The 19,077-nt window shown below is 43.7% G+C and overlaps 1 protein-coding gene across 1 annotated transcript in view; it reads left to right on the top strand.

Annotated features, from left to right (window-relative positions):
* AZIN1 (antizyme inhibitor 1) overlaps positions 1 to 17,433 on the top strand; it is a 28,725-nt gene extending 11,292 nt beyond the window's left edge. Inside the window, exons 3-12 of the mRNA XM_040431829.1 lie at positions 3,875 to 4,070; positions 5,548 to 5,721; positions 7,376 to 7,548; positions 9,256 to 9,390; positions 12,026 to 12,107; positions 13,052 to 13,126; positions 13,220 to 13,382; positions 14,867 to 14,979; positions 15,058 to 15,272; positions 16,794 to 17,433. Of these exons, the coding sequence (XP_040287763.1) occupies positions 3,969 to 4,070; positions 5,548 to 5,721; positions 7,376 to 7,548; positions 9,256 to 9,390; positions 12,026 to 12,107; positions 13,052 to 13,126; positions 13,220 to 13,382; positions 14,867 to 14,979; positions 15,058 to 15,272; positions 16,794 to 16,863 (1,302 nt within the window). The 5' untranslated portion in view covers positions 3,875 to 3,968 and the 3' untranslated portion in view covers positions 16,864 to 17,433. The remainder of the gene's footprint in view (positions 1 to 3,874; positions 4,071 to 5,547; positions 5,722 to 7,375; positions 7,549 to 9,255; positions 9,391 to 12,025; positions 12,108 to 13,051; positions 13,127 to 13,219; positions 13,383 to 14,866; positions 14,980 to 15,057; positions 15,273 to 16,793) is intronic.
* The last annotated feature ends 1,644 nt before the right edge of the window (positions 17,434 to 19,077 follow it).

Below are 19,077 nucleotides of genomic sequence, written 5' to 3'. Positions count from 1 at the left end.
ACATTCCAGAACTGTAAGGGTTACATAGCATCATAAATCAATATAATGCTCTGCGACCCCGGCAGTGCAGAGCTCCTGCAGACAGACTCCGGTGTGAAACCAATTGACAAGGAGAGATTGCCGCCTATACTGCGATGTCCGTGCACGGCTCCTTACTGACACTGGGGTGATGGGCAGAGAGCCCTTAACTGCAAAGACATGTGGTAGAGTTAAAGAGGGAAAATGGCACTGAAGCAGCCTGTAAGGGGTTAAGCACAGGCTAGTTCATCCGCCAGAGGAGGTCCCCTAGCTTTCCTACATCTCTGCTTGCTGGCAGTGAATGGAAACCTTTAAGGTTGACATTGACAGACTGAATGTCCATGTCCAGCCACAGTTACACAGTGAGCAGCACTAAAATATGGGCGATCTTTCCTCAAGAAACAGCAAACAAGAGGTTTTCATTCACTGACCGGCAAGCAGAGGGGTTGAGAATAAAGAGTAAAGCTCGTGTAGTATTATATTTTTAGCTGTTATATTTTTTCTTAATGTAAAAAAATTTAAAAAAAGCTGCCCTCCCCCCACCCCCACTGTCAACACGTGATGCCGGCTGATGTGGTCACTGGTTGCAGTGGCGACTCTCAAGTGATTGGCCTTTTAAGGAGTGCAGTGGGGATAGTTTTTTTTAACCCATTCTGTGTCACATATAGAATAATACTGGTTTGAAACCCCTTAAAGAAAAATATAAAAATTACTCCTTAAAGGGTTTGGATACAGTAATTTCTGGACCTCAGACTGGCAGGACCTTTGTTGGTGATCATACTTGCCTGATGCCCAGTGCGGGGTCCCGGCTTATTTGCTCCCCAGCCTTTGTTGCTTGTCTTGAGTCCCTTCATGAAAACCTCCTATTTGACGGTGTTACAGCCGATGACTGACCACTGCTTCCCATGCATTATGTTAAATGGTCATGTGATGCCAGGGGAGCAGATCTCCACCGTGGCCAGAGATTGTCTTGATGCCACTGCAGCCAAACGTTTTCATGGAGAAAGCCAAGACAAGCAGCGGAGGCCGGGAAGCGAATGAGCCTGGACCCAGCACCTAGGGATTATCAACGCAAATCTGGCTAGTCTGACAGGTCATGGAAATGAGTGTACAACCCCTTTAACTGCGTGGGCTGTAGCTTAGAAAACCCCATGCTCCTAAGCATCCCAGCTATAGTATGTATTTTAAATTTGGCGACTAAAAATTTCATTTGGCTCCTAAATTTTTCAGGTTAGGAGCCAATGGCTCCTTGATATTTTTTTTTAGTCTGGAGCCCTGCATTGTTTAAGGGAATGCCTGTTAAATCCCACATAGATTTACATTCTCTCTAAAAATAGTCCCCTCGTTAGGTCTGCTGCTATTTATATTCAGTGGGTTATTTTCCCGTTTGAGCCTATATGGTGTATGTCCTCACAGCCATTGTTAGACTAGTCACAATACAGACAGTGATTGTTAACGACATGCCGGTCTTACTTGCTGATGTGTCCGGCGCGCTCTCCAGTGCCATTGGGAATAAGGAAAGTTGTGGCATGTTTTAAATAGAACGCACTGGGTGTGCCTATTGACTATTGTGTTGGGGCGACGTGCAGACTTGCTGGTTTTTGTATGATAGCATCTAGTAAAAGTTCTTGCTTTGTGTAGCTGTCCCCAAAGCTAGCAATTAGTGCAACAAATATGTCACTGTGTAGGCGGTCTGTAGAAATCTTACTGGTTTGGTGGCACACTTTTTAGCAGCCTTTTAATTTTAGGCTACTTTCACACTGGCGTTTTGGTTTCCATTTGTGAGATCCGTTCAGGGATCTCAGTTTTGCCCTAATGCATTCTGAATGGAAAAGGATCCGCTCAGAATGCATCAGTTTGCCTCCATTCCGCTTTGGAGGCGGACACCAAAACGCTGCGTGCATCCTTTTGCTGTCTGCTTGACGAAACTGAGCCAAACGGATCCTTCCTGGCACACAATGTAAGTCAATGGGGACGGATCTGTTGTCACTGACACAATATGGCACAATAGGAAACGGATTCATCCCCCATTGACTTTCAATGGTGTTCAAGACTGATCCGTCTTGGCTATGTTACAGATAATACAAACGGATCCGTTCTGAACGGTTGCAGACGGTTGTATTATCTGAACGGATCAATCTATGCAGATCCATGACGGATCCGCACCAAACGTGAGTGTGAAAGTAGCCTTAGTTGTAACGCAGCCGTCTATCAATAGGCAGAATACAAGGCTTTACATCTACATAACAAAACATTAAATTTGGTGATTTTTAGCGCTAGGCAGGAAAGTGAATTATAGGAATTGAACTATAAGGGATTTTCAGGTGATTAAGTTTTTTAGGCTAGTGCCAGCAGAAGATTCTTACTTGCCTTCTCAATATTGCTCCAGTCCTCCGCTATCTTCATGTCCCCACCTGGCTGGCCATGGTCACATGTACTGCGTCCACCATTGACCGGCTTAATCAGTGATGTGGCCACAAGCAGCACTTCACCATTCAAGCCAGTCATTGGCTTTAACAGTGCATGTGACTATGGCCAGCCAGATGGCGACAGTGGAGGAGCGGTGTGGAGAAGGCAAGTATGAATCTTCTGCGGGCACTAGCTTAAAAATCATTTTAACCAGCAATCCCCTTTGAGACGGCCATACACATTCAACAGCTGTCAGCCAAGCAGTCGCCCAGCCACAGAGGTCTTTCCTTTGTCCCCCATATTTAGTTCGGCTGAATGTGTGCTCAATGGGAGAGGGGAGAAGGACGCTGCCAGACACCTGATGGCGGCTAATCTCCCAGGAGAACAAAGGGATGGGCGAAAATATTCATGTCACCCAATCCTGTCAGGGTAGAGTTGGGAGCTCGCTGCACATTAGACTGACTGCTCCTGGTCAGGTTTGGCCACAGTTACTGTGTATGGGGACATTTAGGGGACATATAAGCTTACTCCTTATTCAATACATATAATAGATACAAATGAAGCCTGTTTGTTTTAGAAAATACCCATATTCCCCATGAGGTAACATTTCTTGAGCCTATTTCTTTAAAGCTCTGCATTGTGCTCTTCCACTATTATTCCTGCTAGAAATTTACTAAAAAACTGATAGCTGGGCATTACCATTCCCCTTGTCCCAGGGGTGTATCCTTCATAGTCGACACTGTTGCCCTGATTGGGAAAGCGTAGCGTTACATCCCCAAATGGAAAGACTTGTCAGTGTGTTCATAAAATTCTAGGAGTACTAACAGAGGAACAGTACAATGCGGAGTTATAGGATGCCCCAGAATAAACAGACATCAGAAGATGTGACGGGTGGTGTTTATAGAGAGCTGCTACACAAATCATATTGGAGGTTTCACAAGTACAGGTTTCTCTAGTTCTCCGTAGTCTGAAATGGTTGAGAACAGGGACAGATGGATTCCACGGAGCATGACGTTCATTCATAGTTCACTTTGATATCAATGTTGGATCAGGTTTCAAATTGCTATTCCTCCTGACTCCACTAAGGCTGGGTTCACATCTGCACTTTTAAATTCAGCAGCCGGATACCACCAGATACCCCTTCACTGTAATAGGACCCAGCCACTTTTTGGCATATATGCTGGATACAGTGAATTCTGTTCCTCTGCCGGAATTAAAAGCGCAGATGTGAACCCATCCTAACTTGTAATAGTTTCCTTCAGCCCATGGCTCTGCAAAGTACCCCTGATTCAAACCACAGATTTAAAGTAAAGCCGTATGTGCACCTCGATTATCAGACAACCTGTGCTTTCTCACATTGTTTTAGTGCATTATATTTTTTGGCTAAGATGCATGCATGTACTATTAAAGACATAATACACCTAATCAGTGATTTATTTTTCTTTAGTTTGTTGCATATTTTTAGGACCCAAAAAGACTTGTGGACCCCTAATTTCACGTTTCTTGGTTTATGATTGTCGGATTTGCGGAATACGGCTGAGATGAAAGGATTTAATGAAGATGCAAATTACTCTATTGGCCTACTGGACGATACATCAACTCCCACAGATGTCATTAATAACTATATTTATGAGCATACCCTGGTGAGTCTATACAACCAGTGACCGCTGTGCTTAAAGGGGTTGTCCGAGTTATTTTTTTGTTCTTTCTATGTTCCTAACTGGGCAAATGTAACAGCTTTCCAATTCACTCACTTTATCTCCAGTGGCTGGTTTCTCAGATTTCACTGAGGGTCACATGACCTGTGATGTCAGCTTCTCTCCCTGCTCTGATAAAGGTCGTTTACAAGCCTGTAAACGAGACGTCACTGTGCTGGCCACGCCCCCTTCACTGCCGGCTGTGTGCTCTATCCTAGGAATCTTAACCCCTTCAGCTGCACAGACTCAGGGCTGAAGTGTTTACTGTGTAGCTGCAGGCAGTGAGGAGACAAATGCTGGGCACAGGAGCTGAAAGAGAAGTTCTGCAAAGCATTACAGGTAGGGGGAAGATCCTGTGTGTATTAGCAGTGTCATTATATAAGTGGAACTTGTAGTTCTACACTTACAAGTTGCTGTTTTCTCCCAGCACTCAGGGCAGCTCTTGTATCCACTCCCTTAGCAGTGTCATTATACAGCTGGGACTTGTAGTCCCACACATACAACATGCTGCAGAGTCTCCCAGCAGGCAGACATGTCACTCAGGGCAGCACTTGTATTCACTCCCTTAGCAGTACAGGAGGAGGGGCAGAGATTGTTTTTATTGCATGTAAACAAAGGGCCAGAAAAGAACCAGGGAAATGAGGAAATATATAATTTTTTTTTGCATAAAACTTGCTTAGCTCAGTTATATATCAGATATTCAGTGCTATATTATTATTTTTTTCATAACTCGGATAACCCCTTTAAAGGGGTTCTCCAGGAAGCAAAAAACATTAATATGAATAAATGTAATAACTTGTAAAGGCTCATTTTGTCTAGGGGGCGAGCAGCAGAAAAATGTAAATGGCCACTGTCAGATTCCTTCACATGGAATCCGTCCTAATGACAGCAGAACTTCCTGAGTCAGAATGCAGAGCAGGAGCTGAATGGAAGCGCTGTTCTCTGCTTTGTCAGCCCTGTAAAACACTATCATCTACAGATCAGACCTGTCATCTGTGCCAGCGTCACAGCTCATTACTCACTGGAATGAAGAACCAGAAAGTGTTTGCTAATAACACACCTCCCCCACAGCAGTGTGTGTCTGGTCCTTCATTCCAGTGAGTACGGAGGGGTGAGAGGCGAGCCCTGAGGCCGGCATAGATGACAGCTCTGATCTGTAGATGATAGTGTTTTACAGGCCTGATAAAGCAGAGAGCGGAGTTTCCATACAGCTTCTGCTCTGCATTCTAACCTAGGCAGTTCTCCGGTTATTAGGACAGATTCCATGTGAAGGAATCTCAGTGACCATTTCTCTACTGATCGCCCCCTAGACAAGACGAGCTGTTTAGATTTATTTAGGGAAACACTTTCCATATTCTTATCAAGTAGCTGCCTTTTTTTTTTAGTACAGAATAAAAGTTAATTGTATTTTTTTCCATAACAGACAGGAAAAAATGCATTTTTTGTTGCTGACCTTGGGAAGATTGTCAAGAAGCACATTGAATGGCAAAATACCATGGGGCGCATTAAGCCATTATACACCGTTAAGTGTAACTCCTCCCCAGCTGTTCTAGAGATATTATCAGCCCTTGGGATTGGATTTATATGTGCCAATAAAGTGAGTAATTCCTTAACTTCTCAATTTGTTAGGACAAGGCATGTTTAGCATGTTCTTTTGGTTAAAGGGTTTATCCAGGCTTTTTCTATTGATGACCTATCCTCAGGATCAGTCATCAATCTCACATCGGCCTGGACCCGACACCCACTCTGATCAGCTGTTTGAGGAGACGGTGCCTGCACGTGCAGTCTCCATTCTCTCTTCCTGCTCGCTGCTGTATGTCTGTGGCAAAGCAGCAGCGGACAGGAAGGGAGACGGCACGTACACACTGCGCGCACAGTCTCCTCAAACGGCTGATCGTCGGTGGTGTTGGATAGGTCGTCAATAGAAAATGCCCGTACAGCCTCTAACTTTGACTACATAGTCAATAAATGTAAAATCCAGCATGTGTTGGGGTTTTAAAAGGGTCACTGAACCCTTATTAAAAAAAAAAAATTGTGATATGTCATAGCAACATTGGTTTTGAATGGTGGGGGTCTAAATGCCGAGGCCCCCACCAATCACTAGGAGAAAATTGCTCACATAACATGCTTTCTCTCCTCGCTGCCGGCAATGGGCTCAGTAGAAAGTCTTTAAGCCCGTCTCCTGGAGCAGTCTCCTCGTTCTAGCAGTCTGTAGGATCTCCACATTCAGACGCAACAATCAAAACCTGATGCTATGACATATCAAAAGTTGTGTTTTTTGTTTTTTTGTTATTTTAAAGTTTGCTCACACTTTAAGGTCCATTCGGGCCACCATATTTCTGGGTCTGCATCCAAATGGGGGCCGCAAAAGATGTGGACAGCATGCTGTGCTGTCTGCGTTCGTACTTCAATTCCGCGGCCCTGCAAAAAGGGAGAGCATATCCTGTTCTTGTCCGCAGTAGGCATTTCCATCATAGGGCTGGCCAAATGCAGAACACACATGGCCGTTACCTGTGTTTCGCACATCCGCAATTTGCGGACAAGAATACACTTAGTTGTGAGAATGCAGGACTGCTCAGCTTTAACACATTAGTACTTGATGTCCATGACCAGCTAAGTGATTTGATCGATACGTTCTCTAGTGCAGGCAATAGATGTTTATGGACTGGGCTGAAAAGGGTTATTAAAGTGGTACCACAGCTTATCCTAGACATGGGAAGAGTCGCACAAACCCATTTCGTGTCAGACTTGTAAAAAAAAAGGGCAACACTCATTGGATCAGCTTTGTGTTCTCCAGAATTCCTTTGCATATTAAATATTCTGCCAGACCTGTGAAGGGAAGCACGCTATCTCCCCACTGCTTGGTGCCTTTACTGAGCTTTGATCTCTGCACGGAGTCACGTGTGCCGCGACCGGCAGTAGTGAAGTGTCACCCGGGGTTCACATGGTGGCAGTGACATACTGCTTTCTGAAGCTTCACCGGAGGAGCCCAGAACCAAGGGGAAGGAGGTAAATATCCTTCCCTTCACAGGTCACACGAGAGATTTAAAATAGAAGGGAATCCTGGAAATCCCCTCTTAGAACATGCATTGAATCACAGCTTGACACCATTATGTAGATGGGGTAACAAGAACCTGTAGTCAGAGTTTGCAGCTGATAAATAGAAAGATGCTGCAGTATGTTTTACATTGCCGACCGCCAAGTGAAGTACTGAATGTGTGTGATTCTTAAATTCTAATATCACCTTGCAGCATGAAATGACAATGGTCTATGACTTGGGCATCTCTATGGAAAACGTTATATATACCAGTCCATGCAAACAGATTGCTCAGATCAAACATGCAGCCAAGCTTGGAATAAACATTTTGACTTGTGAGAATGAAGCAGAATTGAAGAAAATAGCACGCAACCATCCTAATGCCAGGTGAGTGTTCAAATGGCGTCGGCGCCTCACACGTTACAGAACAGTGGATTTATACAGTTTCCTAAATTGGCAGCTCATGGCACATACAATCTGGTATAACAGGATTCAGTGCTTTCTGCAGGTTTATATACACCTAATATCCAGTCCAGTGAGCTGCAGCATATATCCAAGTATACCTTGGGGGATCAGCTGTCAGATCAGTGCTTGCAGGCAATATTAGCAGCATTGACACAAAACATTTAGCAGTGGACCTGATTTCAACAATGTATGTATCTGGAGCTCCTGACTTCCCCTGAGAGATGTATTGGGTGTGTCTGGCAGGGACTCTTTTCCCCCTGAAAACACATACAAGCTCAATTGAATGTGTGCGTATGGGGGAGCCGGGAGAACATAATTTTTGCCATAGGCTCCTATTGAAGTTGCATGCTGACTGTGACAACCCCAAAATTATCAGTGTTTACCTTGCTGTAACAGAAATTTAGGAGAAGGGAGTAGCAAAATGTTTTATACGGAAGGTTGTTTCAAAATGTGTTTCTTTTAATCAGAACAGAACCATTTTTAGGGTCCATGCACACGTCCGTGGTGTATTGCGGATCCGCAACACTCCCGGCCGGCACCCCCATAGAACTGCCTATTGTCCACAATTGCGGACAAGAATAGGACATGTCGTTTTTTTTTTTTTGGCGGGGCCGCGCTCCCGAAATGCAGATGCGAAGAGCACATAGTGTGCTCCCCTCCCGATATTGTTGAACGGATGCGGATCCATTTGCGGACGTGTGAATGGACCCTAACATTGACACTCAGGTGAAGATCCAGATTGGACTTGCATTTAGTATAGGGGACGGGCTACAGCATAACCCTGTAAATTAGATAGGTTGTGTAAGGGACAGACTTGAGTACAGTTGTGTTTTTGACCGATTTTTGTATGGTGGTACAACTGCTGACTTACTGATCTGATAAAATCCGCTGTCTCTGGTGCTCCCCGCTGGTCTCTGGTTATTGTGCTGTGGTGACATGCCCGCTGTAGATCGCCTCATGCCATGCACTGCTGAAGCAGCTGGTAAGTGGAGATCGCCGCAGCACAGTAGGCAAAGACCGGTGGGGAGCGGCGTGTAATGGATCTTTTATTTTATGTTGCACTCTTTGGACAAGTTTTTACATCTCTGGAAAGCCCCTTGAATTTTTAAACTTAAAATTCCAGTATAATGGACCCGCTTAGAATTTCTCATGCCTGTGTGTACTGGTAAGGTTGATTCTAAATAGAAATGCAGTAAGGTGCCGATTCAGACTGAATCCTGTTACCCTTCTCTTTTCGGTTGAATTTTGTGAGCTGCCATGGAGTAGGCTAAATTAATTTTGCAGTTATGCCTAATGTGTGAACTGTGCTGGCCAGTGAGCTTTGAGTATTGAGGAAATGCTGTTTTCAAACTCGTCTCCTGAGACGCCAATTGGGACTGCTTTTCTGATATTGTTTTATTTACAGCACCAACCCATGATTAAGAACTGCTGTAAATCCATGTGTCCCACTCGCAGCTCCCAGTCTTGGGCCCTAATTGCTAGTTTTCTTTCTATACAGGAGTGTTTCTCACTAAGTTCTTGACTCTTCCAAGGATGACGTTCGAGCTGCAGCACGCTTTTCAACATACTTCAAAACATCATGTGCTGATGTAAACCAACTGTGCCCCAATCATCTTCCCCTTCTCTTAGGGTCTTGCTTCATGTGGCAACAGAAGGCATCAGTGGAGACGAAGAGATGAGCATGGTGTTTGGCAGCACACTGAAGAACTGCAGGCACCTCCTGGAATGTGCTAAGGAGTACAGTGTTCAAGTGATTGGTGTGAAGTAAGTTCACTTCCAACTCAGAACATGGATTTTTAATATATGGACTCTGTAATGGCAAGTTGCATTTATGTGCTGCATGCTTTATCCCTGTTTGGTCCACATGGCTGCAGTTGTGACTGACTCCTGTGACCTGAACCTGGGATAGTGCTGCTAGCTAGGATTGTATTTTTGGAAATGACCATGAGAATTGCACTTTCAAACCAGTCATTGCAGTGCCTGTGCCCACCTCAGACAGACTCTTCTGATGGAAGAAACAGATTCTCCTGCTGTCTGGTGTAAACGTATCCTTAGATGGACAATCTTTTTCACTAGTAAGATTGTAGCCATGTTAGCTTATTACAGACCTCAGTTTTTGACCTAAGGCCCTGTTTTACACTTGCTTTGTTTTTTTCCGGTATTTAGATCCAGTAGAGGATCTCAATACCAGAAAAAAAAGTTTCCATTTAGTCCTCATGCTTTCTGAATGGATGCATCAGGATGTCTTCCGTATCAGCGGCATTCCGTTTTTATGACTGGAAACAAAGCTGCGGTTTTGTGTTCGGTCATCGAAAGGGAGCAAACTGGATCTGTCACTAAAAGCAATGTAAGTCAATGGTGACGGATCTGTTTTCTTAGGATCCTAAAAAACTGGATCTGTCGCCCATTGACTTTAAATGTATTTAGTGACCCGCTTTATTCCATTTTGATTTCACACAACTGGGTCCTAACAAAACAGATGCATCCTGATGTGCAAAATCAAAACTGATCCGTTCAATTCCGGTTTTGTGATCCTCTGCCAGATTTATTATTTTTATGCACTTATATAGCGCTACCTTGCAGCGCTAACCACTGAGCCACCGTTCTGCCAGATCTCAAAACTGTAATTAACAAGGCAAGTGTGAAACAATGACTAAAAGGGTTTCCCAAGACTTTTTTCTACTGATCAGTATCAGATCCGCAGAGGCCCGACTTCCCGTACCCCCACCAATCAGCTCTTTGAAGTGAAGGCGGTGCTGCTGCCTGCGTTGCCTTCTCCACAAACAGCTGATCGGTGGGGGTTCCAGGAGTCGGAACCCCGCCAGTCTGATATTGATGACTAATCCTGGTGATAAGTCATCAATATAAATAAAGCAGACAACACCTTTAATTTATTTTTATTAACTTTTTTTAATTATATATCCAAACTATCACATTTGTGGTGTGTTCTTTGGTGTGGATTTTCAGCAGATCTCCCCCTTCTATTGAAAAGGGAAAAATACTTACAAGAAACGCAACAATTGATGCGTGGCTGCTCTCCATTATTTCTGTGGGATTCACAAAACTAGCTGAGTGCACATGCGTGTTTTCAGAACTCCCATAGAAATGGAAACCTCAGTGTGCATTCATTCACGTTTGGGCTCCCGTTATTAGAGATGGGTGAGGGTCTCGGAGGTGGGACTTGCACCTATCTGACTTTGATGGCATACATAGCTAGAAGTCCTCGGTGAAATAAACCCATTAAGGTGCAGTGATTGCATATTTGATAACATGATATGCTCCACTTTTGAGGTTTAAACTGAATTTCTTTCAAACTCTATTCCAGGCATCCTCAAACTGCGGCCCTCCATCTGTTGTAAAACTACAACTCCCACCATGCTCTGCTGTAGGCTGTTCGGGCATGCTGGGAGTTGTAGTTTTGCAACAGCTGGAGGGCCGCAATTTGAGGATGCCTGCTGCTCTATTCCATGAAGTATTAAAGGGGTTCTCTGGGCTTTTAATATTGATGACCTATACTCAGGACAGGTCATCAATATCAGATCAGATATCAGGTCATCAATATCAGATCAGACACCCAGCACCCCCGCTGATCAGCTGTATGTAGGGAAGGCGCACGCACTGCGTGCCCTCTTCCTTCTCGCTTCTGCTATGTCTATGGTGAGAAGGGAGATGGCATGCGCGGGCGCCTTCATACAGCTGATCGGAGGGGGTGCCTGGTGTCGGACCCCCGCCGATCTGATAGCAATGATCTATCCTATATTAAAAGCCCACAGAACCCCTAATCTACGTGAAATGTGGTTAACTTTGTAAATATATTACTTCGATTGATCCTGATTAACAGCCTGTATTGTACTTCAGAGCAGCGCTTATATTTCTGCACGATGGGACCTGCTTAGAGCTTGCTTTGGAGATTTGAATGTTAGGAAGCATCTTCACTTCCTAGACCAGACATTGTTCAGTGATCAGATGCTTCTTAATGCTCATCATAAAGCTTGCTGGATATTTCAAATGACAAACCCCTGAACTGGGAATGTTGATCGGACTATGATATGCAGACGGATAATGTATTAGAAAAATCCTCAGATTTTAATGTAAATCAATTCTAAATGTAAAAATGGATATGTTACATAAAATCCTGTTATAATTTGAACTGGAAAAGGGCCATGGAGGAGTCAGTCTTGTGTAAACCCTTCTATTTTCTAATAGACGTCTATGAACAGCGGCTTATTGATCAGGATCGCTTCTGTTTTAGGAGATGATTCATCTAATGAGTATTTTGGTTTAGACACTAATTATGCAGGTCCACAATGTAGGAGCCGATCCTGGGTTCCTCCAGTTTATAAATGAGAAGTTGCTGCGTTTGATAGCATCTTATAAACGCCACATCTTTTCTTGCCAGATTCCATGTGTCGAGCTCTTCCAGAGATCCACAGGCATACACTCATGCTTTATCTGATGCCCGCTGTGTGTGCGATATGGCAGTAAGTTTCATATCTCCGTTATAAGGATGTTATTTAAATACAAGTAAATTCTTGCATTTTTACTACCTTCCCAAAGTCTGGAGTATCACTGAGACATGCATTTCACCCTGTCCCCTTAGGTGGCTGATACATAACCTTTAAACTAGCTTTAATTTATATTCCACCCTCAGTAATCAACCAAACACAGGGCTAACTTACAAAGACAGGTGTTTCCTACGTAAAATCCGCCAAATCTGAGTCACAGGCTTCATAATAAGTTTGGCGCATCTTCAGGCTGTCTGTACACCAGAAGCTGAATTCTATCTCCGCTATGAGCTGGTTGAGATTTCCGATGCAATTTGTAATTAAAGGGGTTCTGCACTTTAACTGATGATCTTTCCTCTGGATAGATCATCAGCTTCTGATCGGCCGGGGTCCGACACCCGGGACCCCCGCCGATCAGCTGTTTGAGAAGGAAGCAGCACTCCAGCAGCGCCGCGGCCTTCTCACGGTTTACCGCCGGCCCAGTGACGTCACGACTAGCATGGGCGGGGCTAAGCTCTGTTTACTTGAATGGAGCTTAGCCCCGTCCACGCTAGTTGATACTAGTGATGACGTCAGTGGGCCGGCAGTAAACAGTGAGAAGGTCGCGGCGCTGCTGGAGCGCCTCTGCCTTCTCAAACAGCTGATCGGCGGGGGTCCCGGGTGTTGGACCCCTGCTGATCTATCCAGAGGATAGATCATCAGTTAAAACAAAGTGCAGAACCCCTTTAACTAAACCTTTTGGGTGCCCATCTGATTAAGCCTCGCCCCTTTTCGGAAAGTGGTGAGATCAGAAGTCTCAAATATGGAGTGTGCCATAGTGTTTTTTTGTGTTTATAAAGGGGACGTAAAAGCTTTTAAAAAAAATGCCCAACTGTCAGCTTTTCTCTATTTTTATTTAAAATTTTTTCCCCCTTTTCTAGGAAGAGCTTGGTTTCAAGATGAGTATACTAGATATCGGTGGAGGATTTTCTGGGAATGAATTTCAGTTTGACGAGGTAGGTCCTACAGTGGAGAATGAAAATCTAAATTTGCCAGGTCTACACTTGGTGCCTGCGGGAAGGTGAAGGCTAAGTCTGAGTTTCTCATAGGTTTATCATGCTGTTTGTCCTTTGCTGGATGCATATTTTCCTGAGGGATCTGGAATTGGTGTCATAGCAGAGCCCGGAAGCTTTTATGTTTCATCTGCATTTACGCTAGCAGTGAACATCATCGCAAAGAAAGCCGTTGATCATGATCAGCATCTTCCTGGAGGTAATGACTGTTCATAGTGCATCTCTGTTCTACCTTACAATTTTTTGAGCTCACAAGTTATTCATTTCTATCCTAGTTTAGTTATGTGGAAAGTGTCCATATGGTGACTATAAGGGTTCCTGCAGGGTTTGTAACAAAGCCTGGCAAATCTGCAGTGACAAATCTATTGCCCTGTTCCAGTCAAACTGTGCGTGGTCATGATGCAGCATGCTAAAAATGAACATTCACTAGACTTCAGAAATCCTCACCACCCTAGCTATAGTGATACTACAGCGGTGCTGCTGCCTGTGATTGGATGGCTGACTAACATAATGGTCGCCACAGGGCAGTGAAGACGGTGGTGGTGAGGAATTCTGAAGGTACGTACATTGTGAGATTTGTTAGCTTTTTTGCAAAGTTTACAAGATTTATACAGTACAGACCAAAAGTTTGGACACACCTTCTCATTCAAAGAGTTTTCTTTATTTTCATGACTATGAAGGCATCCAAACTTTGAATTAACACATGTGGAATTATATACATAACAAACAAGTGTGAAACAACTGAAAATATGTCATATTCTAGGTTCTTCAAAGTAGCCACCTTTTGCTTTGATTACTGCTTTGCACACTCGTGGCGTTCTCTTGATGAGCTTCAAGAGGTAGTCCCCTGAAATGGTCTTCCAACAGTCTTGAAGGAGTTCCCAGAGATGCTTAGCACTTGTTGGCCCTTTTGCCATCACTCTGCGGTCCAGCTCACCCCAAACCATCTCGATTGGGTTCAGGTCCGGTGACTGTGGAGGCCAGGTCATCTGGCGCAGCACCCCATCACTCTCCTTCATGGGCAAATAGCCCTTACTTTCAAAGTTTTCCCAATTTTTCGGCTGACTGACCTTCATTTCTTAAAGTAATGATGGCCACTCGTTTTTCTTTACTTAGCTGCTTTTTTCTTGCCATAATACAAATTCTAACAGTCTATTCAGTAGGACTATCAGCTGTGTATCCACCTGACTTCTCCTCAACGCCACTGATGGTCCCAACCCCATTTATAAAGCAAGAAATCCCACTTATTAAACCTGACAGGGCACACCTGTGAAGTGAAAACCATTTCAGGGGACTACCTCTTGAAGCTCATCAAGAGAATGCCAAGAGTGTGCAAAGCAGTAATCAAAGCAAAAGGTGGCTACTTTGAAGAACCTAGAATATGACATATTTTCAGTTGTTTCACACTTGTTTGTTATGTAGACAATTCCACATGTGTTAATTCATAGTTTTGATGCCTTCAGTGTGAATCTACAATTTTCATGGTCATGAAAATAAAGAAAACTCTTTGAATGAGAAGGTGTGTCCAAACTTTTGGTCTGTACTATATATATATAGATAGATATATAGATAATTATTATTTTTTATTTGCTTTCCCCCAGAAAGTGCTTTTTAACTCCTGTATTACATCAATTGTTCCTATGCTTTTCCAAGGACTTTCTAATCTCCCCTTTTATATTTCAGGAAAGCAAACCAGTAACAGACCAGCTTTTATTTATTTCATGAATGATGGGGTTTATGGTTCTTTTGCAAGTAAACTGTCTGAAAGCTTGGATACTGCCCCCCGAGTACATAAGGTAAGCAGCCATGTTCCCAGTGCCTTTACCGAACTCCCATCCTTAATGCTATAATTACAAATTTTAACATTATTTCAGGCATATGATGAAGACGAGACACTTTTTGCCAGCAGCCTGTTGGGCCCTTCTTATGACGAACTTGACATAATTGTGGAACACTGTCTTCTGCCAGAACTGAATGTGGGAGACTGGATTGTATTTGAAAATATGGGATCTGGTACAATGAACGAACAGTCTGCATTTTCAGATATTGAAAGGCCGTGCCTGTACAACTTCATGTCGTTCAGAGACTGGTAAGAGTGTGGCATTTGTAATGTGTCCTAACATTAAAGGGGTTCTCCAGACTATTTATAAAAACTTAGCTGTGGAAGAAAGATGGTTTAATACTTACCTCTCCCTCGCACCATTGACTCCATCCCTGCAGGCTCTTCTGCCCCAGTCCTTTGCCCTTTTGTGTTCAGCTGCATTTACTATTGTGCCCTTCTGGTCCTGCTCAGGTGCATAGCATCCAGTCTGGCCTTGGGCAGAAGAGCTTACAGCCTGTATGAGTGCAGCGGTGATGGCTGCATCAATGGTGTGAGGGACAGGTAAGTACTAAACAGTCTTTCTTCCACAGCTCAGAAGAAAGATCAGTTTTTATAAATAGCCCGAGAACTCTTTAAACATATACAATGTTAGACAAGGTTTACACATGGTATTTATGGCCTAATTAGGTATTTTCTTGTAGCAAAGTCCTGTCTTTGTAGGTGGTTGGATAGATGAACAGACCTTCCTTGCTTTGTAGTTATAGAAATCTGATACTAAGTAGATTATTGGCTGTTTAAACAGTGTTTTCCCCAATAATCTGTCAGACTTGTATAAGTCACAGGTTTCCCTTGCATCCCTGCCATCTGTGTATTCTACATCTATAGACAGTGGCCATCTTCAACTGTTAGAGGATTGGTCCAGTTTGTAACAGTTGCCTGTGTTCTTCCAACATACACTTTCCAATTAATCTCTCATGTCTTGGTGGTTTGTAGTAAAGGGGTTGTCCAATTTAGAAAAAAACACTTTTTTTAATTAACCCCATTAGGGAGTTTTGACGTATTGTCCTCTGTTCAGGATACTCATCTCATGGTGTCTCTGGAAGGCTGTCGTGTCCCACATTTGGGCGCTGCCACAGATTCAGGTTTATGCAGTTTTTCAAGCCAAAATCAGAATGGATCATAAAAGGAGAGAAAGTATTAAAGGGGTTGCCTTATCTCGCCCTACAAAAGGCAAGATGGGGCTAAGCCCTGACACCAGAGCTCTGCTGTTTCCATAGCTTTTATTGCAGTGAGATGGCACAACTCCTTTAAAGAGAATTACTATTTCGCCTCTTGTTTTCAATCCAACAAGAGGATAAAGCTTGGAAAACTGAATGCTTACTGCCTGGTTCTCCCACAGATTACAGCTGATTGTTACTGGTCCCAGCAGGTGCGCACATCGATCAGCCTATTGTCAAGGGACTTGTGCATTGTCCAGCAGAGAACACACTTAACCCTCACGCTCATGGAATCCATCAAATAAAGCCATTGGCACACTTCATGCCTTTGGCATTGGTGCCTCTTTGTGCCATTTTATTGTCCACACAAGCAATGCCCATAGAGGGAACAATCTTCTGTAGTATGTGCCAGTTTAAGTAAAATTATGGGTTCATTAATCTTTTTGTGCAACGTATTAAACCAATGTAAAATATGTATCTTGGATGACTTTTATAGGATTATTTGCAGGGATTACCTTGTGCTGGCAGATATCATTTTTTTGTGGTTTTTGATGTTAACATTTAATCCTAGGTATGAAATCCAGGACGCTGGGATGACGTCGGAGACCTTGATGAGGAGCCTGTGTGTGCCTTGTTTTTAGTACGGCGATGACCACTTTGCAGCAGCTTAGTAATAAACATTACTGAAATGAGATCTACAGGTACAAGTCTTCAGCTTTGCCTGGTCAACATTCCAGACTGGAAAAAGGAAACCGCATCCTGAATTAACCTCAACTCCAAACTTGAAGTTCAGTAACAAAAAATGGGACCAGGCAAAACCAGTTAGTGAGACACTGGGGCAAGCATTAGTTATGTCTTCATGTACATGTGCCAGCTTTCTCCATCCCCTGCACAGTTCAAATAAAATATGCAACAAAATGGATGACTTAGTTGAGATGGAAGCCATGTCCTTGGGTTCCTTGTAAGTTTACATAAGTACACAGTTTTTATACTAAGGATTCCTGTTAGTCTTGTAAATTTATTGTCTCCTCCGGTAAAACATGTCTTTTGAAAAAAAAAGTGTGACATAGACAATGTCTAGTGTGTGTAGAATGTGTAAATTTGTGCTTTGACCAGTAGTTTAATAAATGTAAATTGCATCGTATTTTTATTTCCAATTTTTTTTTTTCCAACCTGACAGTTACATGATCGCAATAAACTTTTGTGTAGAACTCACGGTTTTGTTTTTGGATAATCCAGAAGATGCTGCATCACTATGCAGTAAGCCTGTTACAGGATTGTGGGGTTCAGTTTATACATATAATACAGTGGGGAGGTTTATCACGAGGGGAATTTTTTTGGTCCATTTTGAAGAGGTTGGAGATGCCAGAAGTTGCGGCAAATTATCTAATGTGTTGAACGAATCAAAGTATCTGAAGTGGACTTCAATCCGAAGTTAAGGAAAAATTTGATTGGCCACAAAGCTGAATTTCCTTGCGTTTCATGGTAGAAAATCAATTTTTCCTAAAATGGTGGCTAAAAGTGAAAAAAAACTTTACTCTCCTCATTCACTTGATCATAGAGAGGCCTTCCGCTCCTGTCTTGATTGAAGAAAACCCACCAAAGGACCTGCGGCAAGCGTGAAGACTTGGCCACGCGCAGTGACGTAATCAGTGATGACGTGGCATCACTGCGTGCGGCTAGTGTGATCATGTGATTACATCACCGTGCACGGCCTGCATAATCACGTGGTGACCTCTTCATACTCGCCGCGGGTCTTCAATGAAGACTGGAGCAGACGGCCCCTCCACAATCAAGAGGATGAGGTGAGTAAAAACAATTTGTTTTTAACTCTGGATTAACCAGTGTGAGGCATCTGAGGGGTTAATATTGATGATTTTGGCATACAGCTCATGAAAACCCAAAATTCCTATCTCAAAAAATTAGCATATCATGAAAAGGTTCTCTAAACGAGCTATTAACCTAATCATCTGAATCAACTAATTAACTCTAAACACCTGCAAAAGATTCCTGAGGCTTTTAAAAACTCCCAGCCTGGTTCATTACTCAAAACCGCAATCATGGGTAAGACTGCCGACCTGACTGCTGTCCAGAAGGCCATCATGGACACCCTCAAGCAAGAGGGTAAGACACAAAGAAATTTCTGAACGAATAGGCTGTTCCCAGAGTGCTGTATCAAGGCACCTCAGTGGGAAGGAAAAAGTGTGGCGGAAAAACGCTGCGCAACGAGAAGAGGTGACCGGACCCTGAGGAAGATTGTGGAAAAGGACCGATTCCAGACCTTGGGGGGACCTGCGGAAGCAGTGGACTGAGTCTGGAGTAGAAACATCCAGAGCCACTGTGTACAGGCGTGTGCAGGAAATGGGCTACAGGTGCCGCATTCCCCAGGTCAAGCCACTTTTGAACCAGAAACAGCGGCAGAAGCGCCTGACCTGGGCTACAGAGAAGCAGCACTGGACTGTTGCTCAGTGGTCCAAAGTACTTTTTTCGGATGAAAGCAAATTTTGCATGTCATTCGGAAATCAAGGTGCCAGAGTCTGGAGGAAGACTGTGGAGAGGGAAATGCCAAATGCCTGAAGTCCAGTGTCAAGTACCCACAGTCAGTGATGGTCTGGGGTGCCATGTCAGCTGCTGGTGTTGGTCCACTGTGTTTTATCAAGGGCAGGGTCAATGCAACTAGCTATCAGGAGATTTTGGAGCACTTCATGCTTCCATCTGCTGAAAAGCTTTATGGAGATGAAGATTTCATTTTTCAGCACGACCTGGCACCTGCTCACAGTGCCAAAACCACTGGTAAATGGTTTACTGACCACGGTATTACTTTGCTCAATTGGCCTGCCAACTCTCCCGACCTG

Source organism: Bufo bufo, chromosome 5 (genome assembly GCF_905171765.1).
Source record: "Bufo bufo chromosome 5, aBufBuf1.1, whole genome shotgun sequence".
Classification (NCBI taxonomy): Eukaryota; Metazoa; Chordata; class Amphibia; order Anura; family Bufonidae; genus Bufo; species Bufo bufo.
The sequence above is the reverse complement of the archived record's forward strand: the minus strand, read 5'-3'. Positions and strand labels throughout refer to the sequence as shown.